The sequence below is a fragment of the Schistocerca gregaria genome, chromosome 3 (genome assembly GCF_023897955.1).
Source record: "Schistocerca gregaria isolate iqSchGreg1 chromosome 3, iqSchGreg1.2, whole genome shotgun sequence".
In the NCBI taxonomy this organism is placed as follows: Eukaryota; Metazoa; Arthropoda; class Insecta; order Orthoptera; family Acrididae; genus Schistocerca; species Schistocerca gregaria.
In genome coordinates this window covers 721,524,400-721,551,169 of record NC_064922.1, presented here as the reverse complement: position 1 = coordinate 721,551,169, position 26,770 = coordinate 721,524,400, and the positions used below count along the sequence as shown (strand labels likewise).

At 44.5% G+C, this 26,770-nt stretch overlaps 2 protein-coding genes across 2 annotated transcripts in view; one reads left to right on the top strand and one right to left on the bottom strand.

The window, feature by feature from the left end:
• The window catches only part of LOC126355895 (trypsin beta-like), a 210,000-nt gene that overhangs the window by 135,156 nt on the left and 48,074 nt on the right, over positions 1–26,770 (bottom strand). The gene's annotated exons all lie outside the window — the stretch shown is intronic.
• Positions 1,011–4,510, top strand: LOC126355896 (trypsin delta-like). Its single transcript, XM_050006405.1, has 2 exons — positions 1,011–1,425; positions 4,065–4,510. Exons 1-2 carry the CDS (start codon positions 1,018–1,020, stop codon positions 4,422–4,424), a joined length of 768 nt encoding a protein of 255 aa, XP_049862362.1. The 5' UTR covers positions 1,011–1,017; the 3' UTR covers positions 4,425–4,510.

Sequence of the window (26,770 nt, the reverse complement as noted above, 5' to 3'; positions counted from 1 at the left end):
CGTGGCGTACATCTGAGAGTCTCTACTAAAACAGTTTGATGATGTTGATTTCACCATATCATATGTTCAGTTTTCACGACGATCTGCACAAAAATATACTGATGCGACATGTATTGTATGTACTCCACAGTGCTAGCTGTTATTTGCGTGGTGTTAAATGGTTAAAATGGCTCAGAGCACTATGGGACTTAACATCTGAGGTCATCAGTCCCCTAGAAGCTAGAATTACTTAAACCTAACTAACCTAAGGACATAACACACTTCGATGCCCGAGGCAGGATTCGAACCTGCGACCGTAGCAGTCGCGCGGTTCCGGACTGAAGCGCCTAGAACCACTCGGCCACTACAGCTGGCTGTGTGGTGTTAGTGTGTGTACAGATGGAAATGTTTCGGCATACTTTAGAAATTATTCACAGTGTGTCAACTCACTTACGAAGTGGCACTTATCAATGATTGTTGTTTTCACTATATTGGGAGAAAATGCCCCACCATTAGCTTGGCAACATGTTCGTATATATAAGTTTTTTTCCTCCTGTAGGTTTACAATAAAAGTTAAAGCTCATTTTTTGAAAGTGTTTTAGTGTTTAGTGTATCCTTTTACCACGTCACGATTTGTTCTCTCTATGATGTGCGCAGTGCGTTTAACTGACAGTTAACGATTTGTCAGTGCAAACTTGTAAGTATATTTTATTTTGCCTAACATTAAATATTTTCGTCTTTCTGTCAAGGTTATCTGACAATTTGTTTGGATTGGCACACCTGTGTAACTGTCACTTATCTTGATAAATGAAAGTTATGTTACTCAACTGTACCTCCTATCAGCGTGGATGTGATGCTGTTTCTGCGTAAGTACTTAAGATGTATTGTGTTGTATGTCAACTACTTCGCCCCTCTCCAGGCACCCCGAGAAAAAAAGCTTGTCGCATTATGAAATATTAGATTTCGTTGGCGAGGACTGATAAGCCAGCTCACTATTTATGGGTTGACGAACTGGGGGCGTTCAGAGCCACCAGAGAGATGTCCAGGTCCGCCGCCGTGCTCTGCCTGCTGGTCGCTGCCTGCAGCGCCGCGCCTCCCACCAGGGTCCGCACGCTCAGGCCTCTCCTCGATGGCCGCATCGTGGGCGGTGAGCCGGTGGACATCTCGCAGTTCCCGTGGCAGGTCTCGATGCAGGAGTTCGGCTCCCATAGCTGCGGCGGCTCTATCATCAGCTCTACGTGGGTCCTGACTGCGGGGCACTGCATCGTCGGTGCTTTTTCAGACTGGCTCTCAGTCCGGGCTGGCAGCTCAATTCGTAATAGCGGCGGAACCGTCTACGATGTTTCCACAGTGATTGAACACGAGCTTCACAACTCTTCCTCTCATGAATACGACTTTGCACTCCTTGAGATTTCCGGTTCGTTCACCTTTGACAGCAAAGTGCAGGTACCGCTCCCACTATGAAATCACTTTTTTTTTTTTAAATACATTGCATCTTCAAACTGTTTCCATTTTATAACATAATTCAGTTGTTATTTCATAGATTGTAAGCCAACAGCAACTGGTATATAAGGACCAGTCAGCTTAGTGATTCTGGATGGTGAACTAGGATAGGAATGTACATTATGAATTTGTACTACACACTCAATCTTTGCATAATATTACCGACTACTGGAAGCAAATGAAATATTTGATTTTTCCCATCAGCCTATTATAAAAACAACAATCCTGTCTAATGCTCATCGAAGTAAAATGCAAACTGAGTAAACATACTGTCTGATGATGGCAGAAAGAAGCCGAAAAACGTTTGGTCCTTAAAAGGAACAGTTTTTTTTTATGTGAATAAGAGGCGGACATGCATTCAAATAATATAGTCTGCAATTGTGGCTGCTGTCAAAGTTCGTAACTAGATGATGATTAATTGTACCATTTATTAAGTTAGGGATAATTGTGCTTAACAGTAGAACAGTGAAGTTTTTTCTAAATAGCTGTCAGGGTTTGTACACATTGTTGACGGGGTCAGATTTCTTATGTGAATTATTTTGGGTTTCTGTAGAGATATTCATATTTTTACGAGAAATTTCTTATGTATGAATTGAGGCACTGCCAATTTTATTTTAGCATCTCTCTGATGTCAGATAACATTATTCCCGTTTTTGAAGTGTAGATCTCTATGAGACTACTGTAATAATTACTTCATGTAACAGTCTCTTCGCTTCTTTATGTTATTCGTTGATTTAAAGAGGAGTCCCACAGACCCATTTATAACAGTCTGGTTCATAAGTTCTCGTGAGTGGCATAGTGGTGTAGACGCCTGACCTCTGTTCTGGCTGGTGACCTGTGAGAGATGCTTAACTTGCACCTCGTTCAATCGGACCATAATTTCAACCATTTTATTGGAGACTTCGTGACCGTAACGTCTAGCGAAGATATGGTGGTCATTCACTTCTAGTGAAGACTTCGTTGACTGCATATCACATGACGAGATCGAATGACTTTCCTAGAATTTGATAGTAGTATTGGAACACGTTTTGTGCCCTTAGAGCCTAAACCTCATTTATATTCCAGCTACAACTGACTTTCGTGCATATTTTGCTTGCAGATGCCCACAAATCGAACTTGTTTAATAAATCATTGTTGGTAAATGCCGGCATCGATTATTTTCAGAAGAAATGAAAAACTGATGGAAGCCAACATCCAGGCAGATGATTTTCGGTTCGTAAAAAATTTATGAACGCACGAGACAACACCAACCCTAGAGATAATCTTGGAAGTTAGCTTAAAAAAAACATAACGTTGCATAAACAGAAGTTGTAGATTACATATGGATTTTCAGGAAGCAGTAAATGAAACCAAGGAGAAATTAAAAGATGGACTTAAGTTTCAGGAAGAAAAAATATAAACTTTGATGTTTACCGATCACAGTGTATCTCACTCAGAAATGGAAAAGGAGTTCTAAGACCTGTTGAACGGATTGAACGGTCAATTAAAAGAGTATACGATGGAAATCAACAGAAAAGTAGTTCAAGGGTGATGCTATTTACACAAATTAGGTATGTTGATGCTGAGTAAATTAGATTCGAAAATGAGACAATGAAAGTGGTAGATGAGATTTTGCTCTTTGGGTAACATAGTAAATTATATTGGCTGAAATGAAGAGAAGTGCCACTGGGAAAGGCAAGAAAAGCATTTTTTAAGAATAATTTGTTAACACTGAGTATAAGTTTAAGGGATGGTTCGCTATACCATGTTTTACTATTGGTCAGGAAAGTAATGTAATTTATAAAAGAATCGTGGGAGAAAAACAGTTAAAAAAGAAGAGAAAAAAACCCTCTTGAAACGTTGTTGCAGAGAGTACATAGGTAGACCGAATAACTGTTGAAAATAAAATCGTGTTGCAAAACAAAACAAAAATCTCAAAATTAAGGTACAATTTGATGAAATGATTGGATTGGCCGATCGAACACGACTGGTTGCTCCAAGAAGTCGTTAGTTTGGTAATTCAAAGAAGTTTGGTTGGTATGGAGTAAATCTATAGAACACTACCAACGGGTCCATACAAAAGCAGGTTAAAGTGAATGTTGGTATCAGTAGGAATACAGTGATAATAAGGCGTCTGTGAAAGATAGTCTAACATGTAGAGCAGCACAACCCTAGCCTTCAAACTGACGCCTAGACAACAATCAGCAACATGTTAAAAGTACTTTATTTAGTAACATAGACCTTATATTCTACTGAAAGGTTAATAGTGATTAAATAAAACTGAATGTTTTTGTTGAAGGTTTCACACTTTTCGCAGTATGGTTATAACTGTGATCATGTAAGTGACGCATTTCAAGCTTGAGTTGTATGTTTGCCAATGCAACGAATGGCTTACCTAGATGTAAGTATGTATGTTCAGGGAGTAAACTTTTCGCTCCAATGCCACGGAATTTTACACATTTCACAAGCGCAACAAGCGTCTATTGACATGTTTTATCGACGTTATGTATTGGTATATGTTAATGAAAATATCCCTCCGAAAAGCAAAATTCAATAAAAAAGGAAAAAAATATACTGTGATTGATAACGGCGATGTTCTGCAGGTGGTGAGCCTCGCCAGCTCAGAGCTCGCAGGCGGCTCAGCAGTGACCATCACAGGGTGGGGCGACTGCAGGTTCTGCAGCTCCCCCAGGCAGCTACAGGCAGTCACCACGCACATCGTTGAGCGGAGTGTGTGTAACGAGGCCTACGGCGGCGCCATTACGGACAGCATGATCTGCGCTGGCGAAGAGGAGGGCGGCCTAGACTCGTGCCAGGGCGACAGTGGAGGACCCCTGGTGGAGGGCTCTACCCAGTACGGTGTCGTCTCCTGGGGCTATGGATGCGCTGAGGCCGGCCACCCTGGCGTCTACTCTAATGTTCCCGCAGCTCGGTCCTGGATAACAGAAAAAACCGGCGTATAGCTTGGCGACTACTTCGAGCCCTGTTTATGCGAAGACTGTACGTGTAACAAGAGAACAAAACAATAAAATATTGTTTTCCATCTGCACTACTACAGTCTGCGTTACTGTCCTTACCAACGTGTCCTGCGAAATATGGTTTCGCAGGACAGAGCGAATCAGGTTGTGGAAAGAGGCCAAGGTCAATTACTGCTAGTTATACAGGAACACACACACCATTATTCCTCAAACCAATGCACAGTTTTCTCTTTAAAACAACAAAGATCAATTTACGGCTGAGGGCCCAACTAACTTCTCCAGAATAAGTTTAAATGATTGCTTTTAAAACACCAGGATCTAGAGTAATGGCTGAAGGACTTACTCAAGTGAAATTACAATATCTTCTCGGCTAAGGGCCGAAATAATACCTTAGTTCAGCTTAGGAAATTCCTTAAAAGCCAAGCATTTACAAATTCCAGCTAAAGGCCACATTAAGGAAAATTCAAGTTAATTCTTCAGCAGAAAGCCCAACTAAAAATGTCTTTACTTAATAAAGGAGAGACTTTAAACATAAGCCTTTACACCGTACAACAGAAAAAATGTCTCAAGAAAACTTGAAGTATCTTGTGGCTGAAGACCCACACAATTACTCAAGAATAGTTAAAGACAAACTGAAGATCAACATTTACAGAGCACGACAGAAGGCCGTTTCAAGAATTCAAGATAATTAAAGAGACACCCTCCAGACACGGTTTTACACTTTAAGGCAACAGATTCTGAAACAAACGTGGCTGAATGCCTAAATGCTGAGAAACAAGAATTTTAAATGAAACACAGCTGAAGGCCTAATCTTAAAGTAGTTATGAAGTTCGGCTGAAGGCCAAAAACTAAACTTACGCGTAAAACAGACAATATTAATACTCGGCTGAAGGCCTGGCATAGTACCTGCGAGCCAATAAAATGACAATCACAAACAACAACAGTAGTGATCAAAAGTGTTCTAAGAGTAGGACTGGAAAGGAAACTTTAACAACAGTTTAGGCGAGACAAACTGACAAGCAACATAACACTAAACAATCAGGTTGCCGCCCGACCTACCGACGGCTCACGAACCGACTAACCTCCTAATCAGTTCCCTTCCACCTGAGCAACAGCACGATATCCAAAAGTACTAGCAAAGACGAGGATCGCAGGAGCATTATGTCTTAATAATTGGCGTCTGAACACAGTCAACGCACACTAAACTCTCAAAGATTAAAGAAGAACAACACCAAGCTGTCGAACTGCACGCCATGCCGGACAGCGTCAACAGAGCGAGTAAAACACACTGCCACAAAATTACGCTAAATACCAGGGTTAGAACGTTAACGGCCACAAGGCAGAAGATACCGCTGGTGCATTTCACTAATAAAGGTTAAACACCATAAAAATTTTGCTGACTGCAACACACCATCACGTTGCTGCTTGCGGGGCAGCCCAGGATGCACCAACCAGCAATTAACGAAGAAATGTCAGAACTGTTAAGCTTTCATGACAGGTTCACTCATTACTCAACTCCGGTACGCAGGTGTGGTGGGCGACGAACTTATCTGTTCTCGCAGCCAGTGCCACATAACTCCGACCACGTGTGCACACTGGCAGCAGCCCCGGCCTGATCACACGCCACAGTCACTTCCTCGCAGCTCCACCGCAACCGACCAACTGCCACACAGACCATGACACGGAAATATAACTGGCACACCAGAGAAGTTACAGCAGTACTAGTATCGTTAAAGGCTGCTGCTGCCACTGACAGAAGCAAGTGAGCAACTCGTTCGGACAGTAACTGAGGTGAAATAAGGCCCCCTCGATGGTGACAAAATGGAAAACGGCATTAACGCGAGCCGACAACGGCTCACAAGATATACCTTATGTTCCACATATTCCAAGTCAGAAGCTCCTCGTGAAACACTATGTAAAAGAAAAATAATTAGTCGGACAAAATTAAAATTAAAGCACACTCGCAAGTCCTGGAATTCCCGTGAATGATATTTTACCAGTATCAGTGACGATGAGAAGCAAAAATCGTCTATATTCACGATTTCTATAATGAACGGTATGTCTGTATACATAGAGAAATTTGTATGGAAGCCTCAGAGCGTGTGTCCTACTTGCACCTGGTTATTTTTTCTCATTTTTCACATCGGAGATAGAATTACAGTATTCCAGGGTTCGTCCCTCTCCCTGTAAACCTTCTGTAACTGTCATCTGTGGTGTTACTGTCTTCAGTTTTGCGTTGTTTGTATGAAGATACATATTCATTATATGAAACTGAAAGACTATATATTTATAAGACATTCTGCAAGAGCGACGAGCTTTTAAATATGATTGACAACTAAGCAAAACAAAGGATTGTGGAGAGATCTGGAAAGACCAAATATTGTATATGTTCTATAAACCCTTTTCTTTTCGGTGTATAATGTTAACTGTGAATTTATTTCAAGAATTTGTGCAAAAGTAATTGGGTGGCAACTTTTCTAATACACTCGTGGAAATTGAAATAAGAACACCGTGAATTCATTGTCCCAGGAAGGGGAATCTTTATTGACACATTCCTGGGGTCAGATACATCACATGATCACACTGACAGAGCCACAGGCACATAGACACAGGCAACAGAGCATGCAAAATGTCTTCACTAGTACAGTGTATATCCACCTTTCGAAGCAATGCAGGCTGCTATTCTCCCATGGAGACGATGGTAGAGATGCTGGATGTAGTCCTGTGGAACGGCTTGCCATGCCATTTCCACCTGGCGCCTCAGTTGGACCAGCGTTCGTGCTGCACGCGCACACCGCGTGAGACGACGCTTCATCCAGTCCCAAACATGATCAATGGGGGACAGATCCGGAGATCTTGCTGGCCAGGGTAGTTGACTTACACCTTCTAGAGCACGTTGGGTGGCACGGGATACATGCGGACGTGCATTGTCCTGTTGGAACAGCAAGTTCCCTTGCCAGTCTAGGAATGGTAGAACGATGGGTTCGGTGACGGTTTGGATGTACCGTGCACTATTCAGTGTCCCCTCGACGATCACCAGTGGTGTACGGCCAGTCTAGGAGATCGCTCCCCACACCATGATGACGCGTGTTGGCCCTGTGTGCCTCGGTCGTATGCAGTCCTGATTGTGGCGCTCACCTGCACGGCGCCAAACACGCATACGACCATCATTGGCACCAAGGCAGAAGCGACTCTCATCGCTGAAGACGACACGTCTCCATTCGTCCCTCCATTCACGCCTGTCGCGACACCACTGGCGGCGGGCTGCACGATGTTGGGGCGTGAGCGGAAGACGGCCAAACGGTGTTCGGGACCGTAGCCCAGCTTCATGGAGACGGTTGCGAATGGTCCTCGCCGATACCCCAGGAGCAACAGTGTCCCTAATTTGCTGGAAAGTGGCAGTGCGGTCCCCTACGGCACTGCGTAGGATCCTACGGTCTTGGCGTGCATCCGTGCGTCGCTGCGGTCCGGTCCCAGGGCGACGGGCACGTGCACCTACCGCCGACCACTGGCGACAACATCGATGTACTGTGGAGACATCACGCCCAACGTGTTGAGCAATTCGGCGGTACGTCCACCCGGCCTCCCGCATGCCCACTATACGCCCTCGCTCAAAGTCCGTCAACTGCACATACGGTTCACGTCCACGCTGTTGCGGCATGCTACCAGTGTTAAGGACTGCGATGGAGCTCCGTATGCCACGGCAAACTGGCTGATACTGACGGCAGCGGTGCACAAATGCTGCGCAGCTAGCGCCATTCGACGGCCAACACCTCGGTTCCTGGTGTGTCCGCTGTGCCGTGCGTGTGATCATTGCTTGTACACCCCTCTCGCAGTGTCCGGAGCAAGTATCGTGGGTCTGACACACCGGTGTCAATGTGTTTTTTTTCCATTTCCAGGAGTGTATATAAAACTGTAGCAATTACATTAATATTTATTGAATAAAGAGGAGTGTGAATGCTTCAAGAAAACATTCACGTTCATCATATCACCATTACCCTTTTAGCAAAAGATTTGCACTTTGTTACGAAATTCAATATGTTAAATATGTTGCTTATCGATGTTGTGGACCTCAGCTCCAAGTCTAGGTTAATACTGCTCCGCTCGCAAGTCTATCTTTTACAAGCATCTTTATCGATAGCCAGCTACTGAAACCGACATGTATTTGAATCTGCTTATTGCATTCCACTCCCAATCTTTTATTACAGCTTTTATCTTCAATCCACCACTCTTCCTTCCATTGCCAAACTAACAACTTATTGAGGCCTCAAGTCGCGTCATAGGAAGAGACCTCTTCTTCTTTACGCCTTAAATTGCATTTTTCTCCAGTTCGATTCACGTCTTTTACTGTAGTTATTCGATATTCCCACGTACTCGTCAACTTTATTTTCTTGCACCATATTTCCAAAGTTTCATTTCTCTTCTATACTGAATTTCTTTGTGTACAAGCCTCACTTCCACACAAAGCAACTTTCCATACAAAAACTTAAACAGTCTACAGCGTACTAAACCCAAAACTTAGATTCCATATTCCTGGTTTCCTTTCAAGTTTTATGTGATTTCTGCACAAACTGCTAATATCCATCTGATCACTGCATTTTGTCTCTGCAACGTTTTTTCAGTTCCTTCAAGGTAGTTACCAAGATTAGTTCTCGAGTTAACTTTGTCTTCTGCATTCCTATATCTCTCCGGAACAGAAACTTAATGCCTCGATACTTTCTTCGACTTACAGGACTCGATATCATCTTCTACCAGTTTTTCCAATCTTCTGTAAATACATCACATCAAAAAAGTGTGGCCCTATCTTGTACTGCCATGGAGGAGCCGGCTGGTATGCTCGAGGTCCACTTCATAATGTAGATGTTGCGTGACGGACGGATTTTATATCCGGTTACCTTGGTGTTTATTTTACATTATATGCGATTTTAAGACTGATGGGTCACGTATCCAGCTCCTTTTATTCAATCTGCTGATTTCTCAAAAGTGTGAAATGCGTCACTGCCATTACACAATTTTCAACCGAGACATGTTTTTTTCTGAAATAGATCATATCACTTTTTTGCAACAATTACTTACTAAACAATTCGAAAGTAATCACACTAGCTCGAACCTACAAGAAAAATTTAGATCGCATTTTAATGCTGTGTACAAACAACAAACTGTTGTAGCAGACGTATAAATCAGGCTTCAGCTTTGCGGGCATGAAACAAGGTACAACATTGCAATTAATTACCAGGATGATATACAGTTTCGTCTGCACCTCTCATCTGCAGTCCGTCTAGTCTCCAATGCAAATGAATAACAACGATATGTCCGCTAGATGTTACAGTCACAAATTCTCGTTTACAAAGAGTTTAAGAATCTTTAGATTGTACGGTCTGGTAGGTAGGCATCTCTTACGGGACACCAGCCAGTTACAGAGGTCAGCTATCTCCAGCACTATGCCAACTGCCACTACTCGTAAATCGTAAATATTATCCAACATCACAGGGATGCACAAATGAAATCTGCGGTGTCATCATACGCAAGTAACTGCTCGCAGAAAGCTGCATATTTCCATTCAAAACACCAAATAAATTCCACGTGAAATATGACACCACCAACAATACTGAAAATCCGTGACAGATGTGCAGAAACGTTTTCGTGTCCCTACAGACTATTGAGAAATGATTTAAATAATCACTGTCTAATGATAAAGCTCTGACAGCAGCCGCATTTGCAGGCTAATCGATGAAATGCCGTTCCGCGTCTTGTGCAAAGAACTTTTACCTTTAATGCCCAAATATGTTCCATCACCTTTGCGTGATCAACAGTGGATACGTTAATCAGTTTTCATTTTACTTTGATGAATGCGTTTATGCATTAGACACAACCGTTGTTTGTACAATAGCTGGAACATAAGTACCATATATTTCATTTGACTTCGCTCTTCTGTAATATGAAGCGAAGACAACATAGCCAGTCAGTATGTGTACAATCTCAGACTACATTCGTGTCCAGGTTACGCGTACAGAGTCACTAAGAGGACATAACTCATTCTGTCAGATTCTGTTATGAGAAATGAATTTTGCTGCGAAATGCAGACAGTACTGAGATGCACTGAGATACTGAAAAGAATAAATTTCTTGTATGAGCAGCACCTAAAATTTGTTGTCAGAGGAAAATGGATAAGGAAATCTCAATGAGTTCAAGATCATATGCACGCGTTGATGAGTTGTCATTCTCGTGTTTAATCACGACTGAAAGATCATAGAAGGTTCTGTCGCTTTCACGAGTTGAGGTGTCAGCCCGCACTGAGAGCATGTCTGCGCTAGCACGACGATGACATGCGCTGCCACCAGGACCCACGTTCAGCTGATGATGGAGCCGCCGCATTGATAGAAGCTGTTCAGCTGGAGCAAGATCTGCTCCGGGAGTTGGAAGCTGTCCATAGGCCCAATACCAACGATGCTGCCATTAAGGATAGGTCTGAGACTGCGGGACATTGCGGAGAGAGCGACACTTTAGGCAGCGACCAGCTAGCAGAGGACGGCTACAGAATTGGACACCTCTCTTGTGGCACTTAATGGCCAAGTTCCTAAGTCCACATAAAGCAGTTAGGCTTATCAGTCCCCAGTTGTTGCTGTTGTTGTTGTGGTCTTCAGTCCTGTGACAGATTTGATGCAGCTCTCCATGCTACTCTACGCTGTATAAGCTGCTTCTTCTCCCGGTACTTACTGCAGCCTGCATCCTTCTGAATCTGCTTAGCGCATTCATCTCTCGGTCTCCCTCTACTATTTTTACCCTCCACGCTGCCCTCCAATACTAAATTGGTGATCCATTGATGCCTCAGAACATGTCCTACCAAACAATCCCTTCTTCTAGTCAAGTTGTGTCAGAAACTCCTCTTCTCTCCAATTCTATTGAATACCTCTTCATTAGTATTCCTGACACTTAAATCTTTACACGAAGGTAACAAATTTATCTTTTTCAGAAACGCTTTCCTTGCCATTGCCAGTCTACATATTATATCCTCTCTACTTCGACCATCATCAGTTATTTTGCTCCCCAAATAGCAACTACTTTAAGTGTCTCATTTCCTAATCTAATTCCCTCAGCATCACCCGATTTAATTCGACTACATTCCATTATCCTCGTTTTGCTTTTGTTGATGTTCATCTTATACCCTCCTGTCAAGACACTGACCATTCCATTCAGCTGCTCTCCCAAGTCCTTTGCTGTCTCTAACCGAATTACAATGTCATCGGCGAACCTCAGAGGTTTTATTTCTTCTCCAAGGATTTTAATACCTACTCTGAATTTTTCTTTTGTTTCCTTTACTGCCTGCTCAATTTACAGATTGAACAACATTGGGGAGATGCTACAGACCTGTCTCACTCCCTTCTCAACTACTGCTTCCCTTTCGTGCCCCTCGACTCTTATAACTGTCATTTGGTTTCTGTACAAATTGTAAATAGCCTTTCGCTCCCTGTATTTTACCCGTGCTACCTTAAGATTTTGAAAGAGAGTATTCCAGTCAACATTATAAAAAGCTTTCTCTAAGTCTACAAATGCTAGAAACGTAGATTTGCCTTTTCTTAATCTAGCTTCTAAGATAAGTCGTAGGGTCAGTATTGCCTCACGTGTTCCAACATTTCTACGGAATCCAAACTGATCCTCCACGAGATCGGCCTCTACCAGTTTTTCCATTTGTCTGTAAAGAATTCGCGTTAGTATTTTGCAGCCGTCACTTACTAAACTGATATTTTGGTAATTTTCAAATCTGTCAACCCTTGCGGTCTTTGGGATTGGAATTATGATATTCTTCTTCAAGTCTGAGGGAATTTCACCTGTCTCATACATTTTGCTCACCAGATGGTAGAGTTTTGTCAGGACTGGCTCTCCCAAGGCTGGCAGTAGTTTTAATGAAATATAGTCCACTCCTGGGGCCTTGTTACGACTTACGTCTTTAAGTGTTCTGTCAAACTCTTCACGCAATATATATCTCCCATTTTATCTTCATCTACAACCTCTTCCATTTCCATGATATTGCTCTGAAGTACATCGCCCTTGTATACTCCTCCCACTTTTCCGGTTTCCCTTCTTTGCTTAGAACTGGGTTTCCATCTGAGCATCTCGCATATTCATGCAAGTGGTTATCTTTTCTCTAAAGGTGTCTTTAATTTTCCTGTAGGCAGTATCTATCTTACCGCTAGTGAGATAAGCCTCTACATCCTTACATTTGTCCTCTACCCATGCCCGAATAGCCATTTTGCACTTCCTGTCGATCTCATTTTTGAGTCCCCAGTAACACAGTCGAATAATTCACAATGCGGCATGCTTCGTCATTTAACGTTCCTAGATAGGGCGAAACTTGCTGAGATTCGACGCAAAACTCTGGCTACTTACCGGAGATACAACAAAACGTTCTCGCTTATAGGAGGTACAACGATCGAAACTATTGAGTAACATGATTTTCTCTTATCAAAATAAGTAGGAGGTATACAGGTGTACCTAGCCAAGCAAATTGTGAGATTTAATGAGCAGAAAAAGGTGAAGATATTTTACGATTAAGCCGTACGAGGTAGTGTATGTCTGTTTTACACAAGTGCATTTATATTTTGTCAGTTTGCAGTACTGTCTGCGCTATTGCCGGGAATGGCTATGTAGTTGCACACCATAGCTCGTCAGTTTTGTGGTCTGATTGATTGTTGACGGTGACGGTTATACTTCACGTCTATGGTCATAAATTTTTAAGTCCTCAGTCTACCAGATTCGGTCAGCAATCCCGATATGCTTTATAAAAACATGTCGTAGTAAATCAGGACGAGTTTAAAAAATTAAAAAAAAAATCTGAGGGTGGTCGTTACTGACCGAAACCGGTAGTTTGAAGACTAAAAAAATTGTGACCATAGACGTGAGGAAACGAGATTTAATCTGGTTTCGAGTCACTGTTCAATTCGCAACCGTGTCGCATCTTGTGAAACTCTTGAAATAATTGTAGTTTCCTCAAATACAACAGTGTCTGTGGGACACGTATTTCCAGGAAGGCGTGTTTTGTTGCTTGTCTATTAGACACGTATTTTCAAAAGCTATACTTCTCCATCTGGTGAGCTTTTTCTTCTAAACATTTGTTTAAGTTAGAAAGCTCTAAAAATTTTGTAATATATGGTACAGGTGGAAAAATGGAGGTGGCTCCATCTACATCACGAGAGAGGAGACAACCAGAAGTATTCAGAGGGGATGATCAAAATTTTGAAGAAAATCTGGCAAGGATGTGGAAAGAAGTAGATGGAGAGGCCATGCAATTAGACCATTTATATTCTGGCGTTTCCGATTGTGATCTTTCTTTTCTTCTGAAAAAAGCAACCTCCAGCTCCTCGTAAGATGAACAAGACTCCTTTGCAGGTGTTCAGTTTTCCTGCACAGGTGAGCAAGAAAATAACTATATGTATGTTCCTTATATTTACAATGGCAAAAATGGAATTTGTTGTTAATCAAAAGAACGAACTAAATCTGGAAGACCACCTTGTTACTCTGAGATTTGATGACCGTGGGGAAAGAGAAATGCAAAAGTTGGAAGACAGTTCAGCATCACCTTCGGGAATTTTTTTCTAAATCATCAGTAACTTTCAAAAACTGTACTCCCTTGGAGAATATTTTTGTGTAGATAAAATACTGGCACCATTTCGTGGCAGATGTGACTTCAAATTGTTTTGCCCAAAAAGCCTACGAAGTACGGAATAAAAATCTCATGTGTGGCAGATACCCACACATCATAACTACACAGTACCCCATATATACACTGGAAAGGGATCTGACTGTGCAGGACTGAGCAATGAAGAAAGAAAATTTTGTGATCCTACCTAATCAGTTCTTCTGTTAGTGCATCCAGCTGTAAATAGTAATAGCTATGTAACTGCTGACAATTGGTTTTCCTCAGCAGAGCAAGTTAGAGAACGTGAGAGCAAATGGTTAACATATGTATGTACACTAAAGAAATATAAACAGTAAATTCCAATTAAATTCCTGCCTTCTACATCTACATCTACATCCGTACTCCGCAAGCCACCTGACGGTGTGTGGCGGAGGGTACCCTGAGTACCTCTATCGGTTCTCCCTTCTATTCCAGTCTCGTATTGTACGTGGAAAGAAGGATTGTCGGTATGCTTCTGTGTGGGCTCTAATCTCTCTGATTTTATCCTCATGGTCTCTTCGCGAGATATACGTAGGAGGGAGCAATATACTGCTTGACTCTTCGGTGAAGGTAAGTTCTCGAAACTTTAACAAAAGCCCGTACCGAGCTACTGAGCGTCTCTCCTGCAGAGTCTTCCACTGGAGTTTATCTATCATCTCCGTAACGCTTTCGCAATTACTAAATGATCCTGTAACGAAGCGCGCTGCTCTCCGTTGGATCTTCTCTATCTCTTCTATCAACCCTACCTGGTGCGGATCCCACACTGCTGAGCAGTATTCAAGCATTGGGCGAACAAGCTTACTGTAACCTACTTCCTTTGTTGTCGGATTGCATTTCCTTAGGATTCTTCCAATGAATCTCAGTCTGGCATCTGCTTTACCGACGATCAACTTTATATGATCATTCCATTTTAAATCACTCCTAATGCGTACTCCGAGATAATTTATGGAATTAACTGCTTCCAGTTGCTGACCTGCTATTTTGTAGCTAAATGATAAGGGACCTATCTTTCTATGTATTCGCATCACATTACACTTCGCTACATTGAGATTCAATTGCCATTCCGTGCACCATGCGTCAATTCGCTGTAGATCCTCCTGCATTTCAGTACAATTTTCCATTGTTGCAACCTTTCGATACACCACAGCATCATCTGCAAAAAGCCTCAGTGAACTTCCGATGTCATCCACCAGGTCATTTATGTATATTGTGAATAGCAACGGTCCTATGACACTCCCCTGCGGCACACCTGAAATCACTCTTACTTCGGAAGACTTCTCTCCATTGAGAATGACGTGCTGCGTTCTGTTATCTAGGAACTCCTCAATCCAATCACACAATTGATCTGATAGTCCGTATGCTCTTCTAAGAAGAGAGATTCAGTGATAAACTTACTCTGTTGTCAGTAGTCCCTAGGAAGAACAAAGTCATACAATGGACCATTACGCTTTTCTCAAAAGGAGTGGATGATGGATGAAGTGACAGGGAATCCAGAAATTTTGTCTTTCTGCAACAGCAGCAAAGGTGGAGTAGACACACTTGACCAACAATGTGTGCGAACTACTCATCCAACAGAAAATTCAGGCACTGGCCTCTATCAGCGTTTTTTACTTTAATAAACATTAGTACAGTGAAGAATTGAAATCTCTTCTTGCGGGACAGAAGTATTTGTTCAGTGCATTATATATACACTCATGGAAATTGAAATAAGAACACCGTGAATTCATTGTCCCAGGAAGGGGAAACTTTATTGACACATTCCTGGGGTCAGATACATCACATGATCACACTGACAGAACCACAGGCACATAGACACAGGCAACAGAGCATGCACAATGTCGGCACTAGTACAGTGTATATCCACCTTTCGCAGCAATGCAGGCTGCTATTCTCCCATGGAGACGATCGTAGAGGTGCTGGATGTAGTCCTGTGGAACGGCTTGCCATGCCATTTCCACCTGGCACCTCAGTTGGACCAACGTTCATGCTGGACGTGCAGACCACGTGAGACGACGCTTCATCCAGTCCCAAACATGCTCAATGGGGCACAGATCCGGAGATCTTGCTGGCCAGGGTAGTTGACTTACACCTTCTAGAGCACGTTGGGTGGCACGGGATACATGCGGACGTGCATTGTCCTGTTGGAACAGCAAGTTCCCTTGCGGGTCTAGGAATGGTAGAACAATGGGTTCGTTGACGGTTTGGATGTACCATGCACTATTCAGTGTCCCCTAGACCATCACCAGAGGTGTACGGCCAGTGTAGGAGATTGCTCCCCACACCATGATGCCGGGTGTTGGCCCTGTGTGCCTCGGTCGTATGCAGTCCTGATTGTGGCTCTCACCTGCACGGCGCCAAACACGCATACGACCATCATTGGCACCAAGGCAGAAGCGACTCTCATCGCTGAAGACGACACATCTCCATTCGTCCCTCCATTCACGCCTGTCGCGACACCACTGGAGGCGGGCTGCACGATGTTGGGGCGTGAGCGGAAGACGGCCTAACGGTGTGCGGGACTGTAGCCCAGTTTCATGGAGACGGTTGCGAATGGTCCTCGCCGATACCCCAGGAGCAACAGTGTCCCTAATTTGCTGGGAAGTGGCGGTGCGGTCCCATACGGCACTGCGTATGATCCTACGGTCTTGGCGTGCATCCGTGCGTCGCTGCGGTCCGGTCCCAGGTTGATGGGCATGTGCACCTTCCGCCGACCACTGGCGACAACATCGATGTACTGTGGAGACCTCACGCCCCATGTGTTGAGCAATTCGGTGGTAAGTCCACCCGGCCTCCCACATGCCCACTATACGCCCTCGCTCAAAGTCCGTCAACTGCACATACGGTTCACGTCCACACTGTCACGGCATGCTACCAGTGTTAAAGACTGCGATGGAGCTCCGTATGCCACGGCAAACTGGCTGACACTGACGGCGGCGGTGCACAAATGCTGTGCAGCTAGCGTCATTCGACGGCCAACACCGCGGTTCCTGGTGTGACCGCTGTGCCGTGCGTGTGATCATTGCTTGTACAGCCCTCTCGCAGTGTCCAGAGCAAGTATGGTGGGTCTGACACACCGGTGTCAATGTGTTCTTTTTTCCATTTCCAGGAGTGTATATATGGGACAGAAGAATTTGTTCAGTGCATTTACAGAAAGCGAAGTTTAGCAAGCAGTCACATGCATGAGAAAATTTCTATCATGTGCCTCTGTGCTTTTCATTTGAGCATATCAGGTTCGCATTGGTTCCACCGTCAGTAATTATCAAAAATCCAGACGGCGACGATGTGGAGATGTTAATTCTACCATAAAACCGTCGACCTAAATCAATATTTACCATGTAAAACGTCCAGAGGTGCTTCTATCTAAATAAACGAGGAGCAGACTATTTCTGTCAAATGGGGCTGATAGGCACACATGTTGAACTGCGTTTTGACGAGGGGTCACAACACACCATGGAAGTCAATACGCCTTTAGGTTTATAGAGTTATAGATACCGACCTTTTGGTTTCTCAAGTGTTATATTCATAACTCACCGATATCTCAGGCAGGTCACTCAATGGTCCTGATGATTGCTACATATCATGATGACATAATGTTAAAAGGAGTAACACGCGACCACCATTACATATCTCTGATACCTCTTCCATAAACTGAAGGAAGCTGCGGCAAGTAGATAATGGCAAAAGTTTTGCAATACCACACTGAGAGTGTGGAACGGGTTAAAACTAAAGGTAACGCAATTTCTATGCAGCGATATGTTCCCCTCAGTACGGTAAACTAGAGCACAAGTATCATTCCTAGAGCGTCTTACGCCGTCTATCCATTGACTCATGTATGCAAGAATGAAGTAAGTTACGTATGACGACCAGATTATGAAAACTTCGAGGCGTATTTTGCTAATGATCCTGTTCCAAGAAACTAAAGACATCAACACTGAAGTAGCCAACGTAAATTAGAACTTATCGTAGGATTAACACATTCTGAGGAAGATTTGAAATCTCCAAACTATGATCGGCTAAACCATTTGGCCGCATGGTATCGAACATGTGGATTTCGGAAACAAAGCTATCACTTCCGATCATTGCCGAATCTATGTGTGAAAAGTAATATATAGCTCATTGCCAAGACTGGCAATGCCCACTCACTGAACTATGATATTTTGATATGGAATTATTAATGAATCAAGGAATGAAAGTAGGTATCGAATAAATTAGGTACTGAATATATTAGTTGGACAAATTTATCTGCCAGATGTATTAGGTACAGCTGAAACATGCGGAATGTGTTGTTCTATATACAACTCGATTACGTAATTTTGTACCATGTCTGGTGACTAAATGGTCGCTTCTCTTACTGGTGGTAGACGTTCTCGTTAACTCTACAAAATGTTTTAGACAGTACATTCATGGTATTCTACTATATTCTGTGGACACTGTAACACTGGAATTAACTTGAACACGACACTACATAGAAGTTTCAACATGGTAATATTTACTCTGACAAATTTACTTTTACATAAATCAGGCAGATCAGAAAATTTTACTTTTAAATTTCTGAGAAACATTATAATAGAAATCTTTCTAAGTAACTCAGAAATACTGCAATCGAAGCTATCAGTACCCAGCAATATAGAAATAATGGCAATTACCTTTGAAAATTTTACTTGACTACTGCCAGCAATGAAAATAAATTAGAAATTTACTTTCAAATAAAGGTCGAAGGCCTGTTACTATACATACAGGCCGTTAGTTGTTTTAGATTTACGCGTGTATTTTTCACAGTAACTTATCTTGATATTACTGAAATAATTCAGCTACATGAGTATGACACCTGGTTATGCAAATAGGAATCTTCCGTTTACGAACCTGTCCCACATACTAATGACATAGGTCAACAAAGCAGTCTACTGAACAAATCTGCACTGGTTCAGAATTCTCAATGCTGGGAAAATTACTGTTTTCAGAGGAGTCATTGGGATTTATAATTTCATTCATTAATCATTCTAAGTGTCAGTCTTACAGTCTCGTAATGATGGTGTTGTCGAACTTTGTTATCTTTTGGAGACTGTGCTCGGCGGCAGCATTGATTCAGAGTTCTCCATTACCAAAATTTGTGACAACTCATTAATATTGCGAAGTAGCATAAACTGTCGCCAGCGTTTCCTTGTCGGCCCACTGTCCCTGGAGTGTGTGGACAGCGAGAATCGCTAAGCTGTTAAGTTGCGCCTATAAACCGCACACGAGTTGCATCATTTGTGAGTCCGCCTCATGGGCGAGTCCTGCTGCTAACGACGCGTAAAGTGGAAGGCGAAAATTTAAAACTTATGAAGTTTAATTTGAAAAATTGGTGTCGGTTAACTTCTTCCTTTAATGATTTCATTTTACTAGGAACGTTAAGTGTTTGGGGTAACGAAGTAACAGGAAAAGTTGACTGGGGATGTAGTTTGGTTGAAATTGATCATGGCGGAAATTTGCTGCTCTTTTTGCGTGTGAAATGAGTATCAATGTTTCTTATCGTGTATTTCTTGTATGGAAATGAAGAAGTTGATTAGATACAGGTGTGTATTTCTGCGTCATGTATGTTGATGTGGCAGTCAGAGGAACACTTCCAGCCTTAGTTTCGTCCACGTTGGTAGTTTTTGAGGTGAAAGAGCACTATTTAAAGACATATTTATGTTTGTTTGCGTCGGGGGACACCTGGTCTTCGTTACGTGATTGCTGAGATTTCCCTTTAGCTCGAAGAGATAGACACAGTGACAGGGGTACATATTATTACAGCTATAAGACCATTAAAGAAAATCAGTAAATATATGATTTAATTGTGACCATTCTAATAGTTTTACATGCCTACAATGTTCTGTTTAAGCATCAGTGTTTCTACGACAATACTACAGAGGGAAGAACAACTTCGGACATTAAAAATCAAATTTCCTGTGCAAATCGGTAAAAAATAACTGAAAGAGGATTAAGAACGATGAACTATAAGAACGAAGGATATGGCACGTAAATAAATAGACCTAAACGAGTTAAAGTGCTACACGGTAAGTAGGACATACTGTTATTCGAACTGTGATCAGGTCAACTCTGAAAAAGACTGTAAATGATTTCTTTCTACGGTAATTACATTTAATAATAATAATAATAACAATTAGTTTAATTTGACTTAAAAAGTTACAAAAAGTAGGATTGTTAATACTTTTCATATAGTTTCTGAAACATTTAGACTTGTTTCACCTGCGATCGTAGAAAATGGTGAAGAGGGACTGTGTTCACGTTTCGCGGGACTGTGTCGGAATCATTAACATATTTTGAGGATACAGGTGATCTTCAGACATTCCCTTGTGAATGTGTCAAAAAAGTTTCCCCTCCCTGGGACAATGAATTCACGGTGTTCTTATTTCAATTTCCAGGAGTGTAGTAGTGATGAAGAGTAGGCTGAAGTTCAAGACATTAGTCAGGAAGAATCGATACGCTAAGAAGTGGGATACGGAAGTTCTAATAAATGACGAGATACGTTTGAAGTTCTCTAACGCTATAGATACAGCAATAAGGAATAGCGCATAAGGCAACACAGTTGAAGAGGAATGGACGTCTCTAAAAAGGGCCATCACAGAAGTTGGGAAGGAAAACATAGGTACAAAGAAGGTAGCTGCGAAGAAACCATGGGTAACAGAAGAAATACTTCAGTTGATTGACGAAAGGAGGAAGTACAAACATGTTCCGCGAAAAGCACGAATACAGAAATACAAGTCGCTGAGGAATCAAATAAATAGGAAATGCAGGGAACCTAAGACGAAATGGCTGCGGGAAAAAATGGGAAGACATCGAAAAAGATATTATTGTCGGAAGGACAGACTCAGCATAAAGGAAAGTCAAAACAACCTTCGGTGACATTAAAAGCAACGGTGGTAACATTAATAGTGGAACGGGAATTCCACTGTTAAATGCAGAGGAGAGAGCAGATAGGTGGAAAGATCACATTGAAAGCCTCTATGAGGGTGAAGATTTGTCTGATGTGATAGAAGAAGAAACAGGAGTCGATTTAGAAGAGATAGTGAATTCAGTATTAGAATCGGAATTTAAAAGAGCTTTGGGGGACTTACTGTCAAATAAGGCAGAAGGGATAGATAACATTCCATCAGAATTTCTAAAATCATTAGGGGAAGTGGCAACAAAACGACTATTCACGTTGGTGTGTAGAATATATGAGTCTGGCGACATACCACCTGACATTCGGAAAAGCTTCATCCACACAATTCCGAAGACGGCAAGAACTAACATGTGCGACAATTATCGCACAATCAGCTAGACAGCTTATGCATCGAAGCTTCTTACAAGAATAATATGCAGAAGAATGGAAAAGAACATTGAGAATGCGCTAGGTGACAATCAGTTTGGCTTTAGGAAAGTAAAGGCACGAGAGAGGCAATTCTGACGTTACGGCTAATAATGGAAGCAAGGCTAAAGAAAAATCAAGACACGTTCTTGGGATTTGTCGACCTGGAAAAAGTGTTCGACAATATAAAATGGTGCAATCTGTTCAAGATTCTGAAAAAAGTAGGGGTAAGCTGTAGGGAGAGACGGGTCATATACAATATGTACAACAACCAAGAGGGAATTATAAGAGTGGACGATCAAGAACGAAGTGCTCGTATTAAGAAGGGACTAAGACAAGGCTGTAGCCTTTGGCCCCTACTCTTCAATCTGTACATTGAGGAAGCAATGATGGGAAAAAAGAAAGGTTCAGGAGTGGAATTAAAATACAAGGTGAAAGGATATCAATGATACAATTCGCTGATGACATTGCTATCCTGAGTGAAAGTGAAGAAGAATTAAATGATCTGCTGAACACAATGAACAGTCTAATGAGTACACAGTATGGTTTGAGAGTAAATCAGAGAAAGATGAAGGTAATGAGAAGTAGTAGAAATGAGAACAGCGAGAATCTTAACATCAGGATTGATGGTCACAAAGTCAATGAAGTTAAGGAATTCTGCTACCTAGGCAGTAAAATAACCAATGACGGACGGATCAAGGAGGACATCAAAAGCAGACTGGCTATGGCAAAAGAGGCATTTTTGGCCAAGAGAAGTCTACTAATATCAAATACCGGCCTTAATTTGAGGAAGAAATTTCTGAGGATGTACGTCTGGAGAACAGCTTTGTATGGTAGTGAAACATGGACTGTGGGAAAAATGGAACAAAAGAGAATCGAAGCATTTGAGATGTAGGGCTATAGACGAATGTTGAAAATTAGGTGGACCCATAAGGTAAGGAATGAGGAGGTTCTACGCAGAACCGGAGAGGAAAGGAATATGTGGAAAACACCGATAAGGAGAAGGGACAGGATGACAGGACATCTGCTAAGACATGAGGGAATGACTTCCATGGTACTAGAGGGAGCTGTAGAGGGCAAACACTGTAGAGGAAGACAGAGATTGGAATAAGTCAAGCAAATAATTGAGGACGTAGGTTGCAAGTGCTACTCTGAGATGAAGAGGTTAGCACAGGAAAGGAATTCGTGGCGGGCCGCATCAAACCAGTCAGTAGACTGATGCCAAAAAAAAAAAAAAAATATATAAAATAAATAAATTCAAGTCGGGGGCCACGACATGGAGGAGGAGCCGAAACGAGATGATCGCTCCGGCGAGACGCAGGGTGTTGCAGATAAGGGTCCATGGGAGGTTTCCGGACGATAGTAGCATCTGACCCCCAACCACCGATAAAGGCGACGAGCGAGAGTGATGCTCGCGGCCGCTATATGGACGTAGAAATTTCCGCGAACTTACTACCCTGCAACCGCACACTCTGAGGAGGGAGACGACGCATAGAGCAGCCGATCCCCCTGACAAAGGAGGAAATTGCCGCCGCCAGTGCCAGGCTGACCACCGAGGAGAGTTGCTTCTGCATGCAACGTTAGGCCATGGGCACCGAAACGGACTGGGAGGAGGTACTTTCGAGACTGCGGTTCTTGGTAACTGTGAGTCGCGACAGCCAAGAGCATGTCGCAGTCGTCACAAGTGCCGCGCCAACAGTCGCACCAGCAGTGCCGGCTACAGAAGCTGCCTCGACCTTGCCAACGTCCAGGCTTTCGACACCCGACGAACTTGCAGAGGTTGAGTAGACGTTACAGAAGCGTCCAGTCGCGGCTGGAGAGGACTCTCGTTCCACCCCAGGCAAGTTTCGGTCGGGCCAAGCGGAAGAGGAGGAGGGTACATCGCAGGACGACCGCATCGCCGAGGAAGCCCGATGAAGAAGGCTTCATTGCGCCCTCCTAGCGCCACACAGCGAGAGCTAGGTCGTTCGAACTGGTGACGCCAGGCCAGGTCCACACTGCAAATTCGGTATGCAGATCTGCCGGAGGTAGCCGAGACCAACGAGGACGGGACCACACACACTACGGCGACGAAACCGCCCCATCACCAGCCGCTGATTACCATCCAGTAGCGCGAGGGCTGTAGTGAGCTGAGAGAGATGCTCTATTCAGTCGTAAAATCGCGAAAAATGATCGCGCGGACCGACACGTAAGGTGTTAGAGCAGAATGCACAGAGAACCATGCAAAACACATGCAGCTCTGCGAAACCGAGAAGTGGAATGGCTTTATGCAGAGCACAGAGCAACTGAAGCAACTGAAGGTCGATTTCGCCACCTGCCACTGAAAATGGAACCGGCGTTCCAACAGCGGCATCTGGAGGAAATCGGCTTCCAGACCCGCCACGTCGGCCTAATGAGGTCACCCAGGACGCACAGGGACATGTCCTTGTTCCTACTGGTATTGGTCCACAATGTTGACAACCGGAAAATTTTTCAGGTTGAAAACATTGCCGGCTTCGGCGTAAAACTCGAGCCACTTCTTGCAAAAGGCAGATGAGCATTGTGCTCCAACTGCCAGCGCATGGACCACGTGGCAAAATATTGCAGGAATCCTGAGCGCTGCTGCAAGTACGCCGAGGAGCGACAGTCGCGGAACTGCCTGAAGAAGAAAGAAGACCGTCCAAGGTGCTGCAATGCCATCGCCTGTTATGGAGGATGCGAGGGAAGTGCGCCAGCCGCGTAACCCCGAGTTGCAGCTTCGAGGACGTCGCTCAGGGGAGCCGGCCGCACCCTACGAGATGGCAGGGCCGCTCACGGAGCTGGCCGCACCAGCACCGCAGCCGTCGCAACTGCCTTCGCCGCTGGCACCGCCTGCTGTCGGGGAGGTCGGCTTCCCGGCGTCCGTGGTTACGTGGACGGTTGCCGCACGAGCAGGGCGTATCTGGCACGCCGCTCCGCTGCCGACTACGGGAAACGTCCCGATGGGGTCAAACCTTCCCGATACGGCGAAGGAAGACATCACAGAGCTGCCCGCGCTTCTGCAGTCACTCCAACAGTTAATGATTCAGCTACCGGTGTCCGTGGGAGCAGTGACAGCGGCCACCGCCGGGAGAAGCGAGCCTTACAATGAATCACGACCATATTTATGGGTTAACCATTTGCACATTCAACGCGAGGGGCATCCACCCCAGCAGTGCGAATTTCGACAGTTCCTACGGAACGAGGCGGTCAACATCTTCCTTGTGCAGGAGACATTCCTGAAACCCGGGGTTGAAGTGCGAACAGCTAATTCTTGCTGCTGCCGAGATGACAGAGGCACTCACTGGGGCTGCACTGCCATCTACGTGAAGAAGGTACTGCGCCACTACCGTTTCAAACTGCTGGCTCTCAATGCGCTGGAGGCCACAGGACTGGCCATCAACACCACCGCCGGAAAGATTCTTTTTGTGTTGGTGTACCGGCAGCCTGGCAGACCGCTAGACGAAGCCTACTTCGATGCCCTGCTGTCACTGGAAGGGCGAGCATTCATTGCCGGGGATTTCAATGCGAAACACACCGAATGGAACGAGCGATTCCCAGCAGCAGCGGGCGCTGCCTCTCTAGCGCAGTTCACAGCAACGACGCGATCATCGTGGGGACGTTTGACCCCACGATCTTCCCCTTTACCGGGGCAACCGGACGTGCTCGATATTATTCTTCTTAAGGGAATCGGGCAATTCGCGACCGCCGGGACGCGTAATGTCCTGTCTTCCGACCAGGTACCGGTTATATTTGGCCTCGACGTGGTCGGCGTTTCTCTTCCAGAAAGCCGTCCGAGCTACCGCAGGCTCGACGCCAAGCGCTTTCAAACGAAAGCCCTCGAACTGCTCGAGGATGCGCCAAACCCCGCGGAGGTAGGGGCAGACGCCGCCCTAGCATTCTTCACCCGAAGAATACTCCGAGCAGCAGAGGAAGCCACGCCGAGACATCGCCACGGGCCACGAGACTTCTCACGACAGCTACCGCGCCTTATCCTGGACGCGATCACAGAGAAAAACAGACTGTTTCGAGAATGGCAGCTCACTCACCAACTAGACACAACACCGGAACCAGGAATGGGAAGACGTTGTGTCTACCCTTAATCCTGACGATGGCAGTGCATGGAGGGTGGTAAAATTCTTCCGACGCCGGCGACAGCGAATACCGCCCTTGCAGGCCGGAACGACATCGCCAACGACCCGGACGTGAAAGCCAGCGTCCTGGCTGACGTATTTGCAGCAACCTTCACAACAGTGGCCGACGTCATCGACGACGACCACATGCTGCGGATCCAGGAGCAACTACCAACCTTCCGCGCCACAAGGGAGGAAGGCGACGTTATCGAGCCGATGACGGAGGAGGAAGTTGCTGTGCAGCTTCACTCGCTTGTGCCGTGGTATAAATGGCTGTTTTGAAGACCGCGCCGTAGCGCGTAGTGTGAAGTAGTCGCACTCCGTTTCTGGAGGTGGCGCCCTTGTGGCAATCGTAGCTTTGGTGTCTCCCTCTGGTGGAAAAGGGGAAAGGTTGCCTGTTCACGTGCATTTAATGGGCTCTAAGACCTCGCCAGTGAGTCAGTCTGGGTCAGTCTCTGAACCCCAGCTTGCTAGTCGGTCTGTCGTTCGCACTTGTTAGGCAGTTAGTGTCTGTCTGTCGTTCGGAGTGCTAGTATGTCCGTCGTTCGGATCAACCTTTAAAACCGGCAAAGTGAGAGTCTTTCTACTCCGCCAGTAAGAGAATTCAGCGAACGGTCGCCCGATAGGGGCTTAGGTCCTGCATCTGAGTCTGTGCGTTAGGCCACCAGTCTGCACGAGTTTGTTCAGGCAATGGTCGTTGGCCGTTGGATCGATCGGTCGGTCGGTCGCGCACTGATACACAAGATGACTTGTCCGTCTTGAGCGTTGGCGCATGTGAGGTCGTCACGAGAGTCCAGTGGGCCAAGGTGTATAGTGAAGGGTAGTGACTTCGCGGTCGACAATGATTAACAGGAGTCAGCCAGCCCACGACACCAGTCTGGTCGGTGCGAGCTGCGACGCCGTGAGACGGGCGATCAGCGTAGCTTCCTACGTCCGTTGAAGCGGCTGACAGCGGACGGTTCAGAAGAGCGATTTGGGGGCGCTGCGACAGGTCTGCTCGAGAAATCGCAGTTTATTAGAAGTTAAGTGATTGGTGATATGTTGTTTGATTTACTCTTGTTAAATTCTACTTGTTTTCTTGGTGAGGTCATCATGCGTTTTGCTTTGGGGTCATCCCACCATTCTTCTCCGTTTGCCAAGCCGCGGGAAGGTGGTTGTTAATAAATTGGGTGGTCCGTTTATCCGTTGTGGA

Excerpts from the sequence above, each read along its gene's own strand:
- LOC126355896 (XM_050006405.1), top strand. The coding sequence starts at position 1,018 with ATGTCCAGGTCCGCCGCCGTGCTCTGCCTGCTGGTCGCTGCCTGCAGC. Across the intron at positions 1,426-4,064 it reads CCTTTGACAGCAAAGTGCAG|GTGGTGAGCCTCGCCAGCTC; the intron begins GTACCGCTCCCA and ends GATGTTCTGCAG.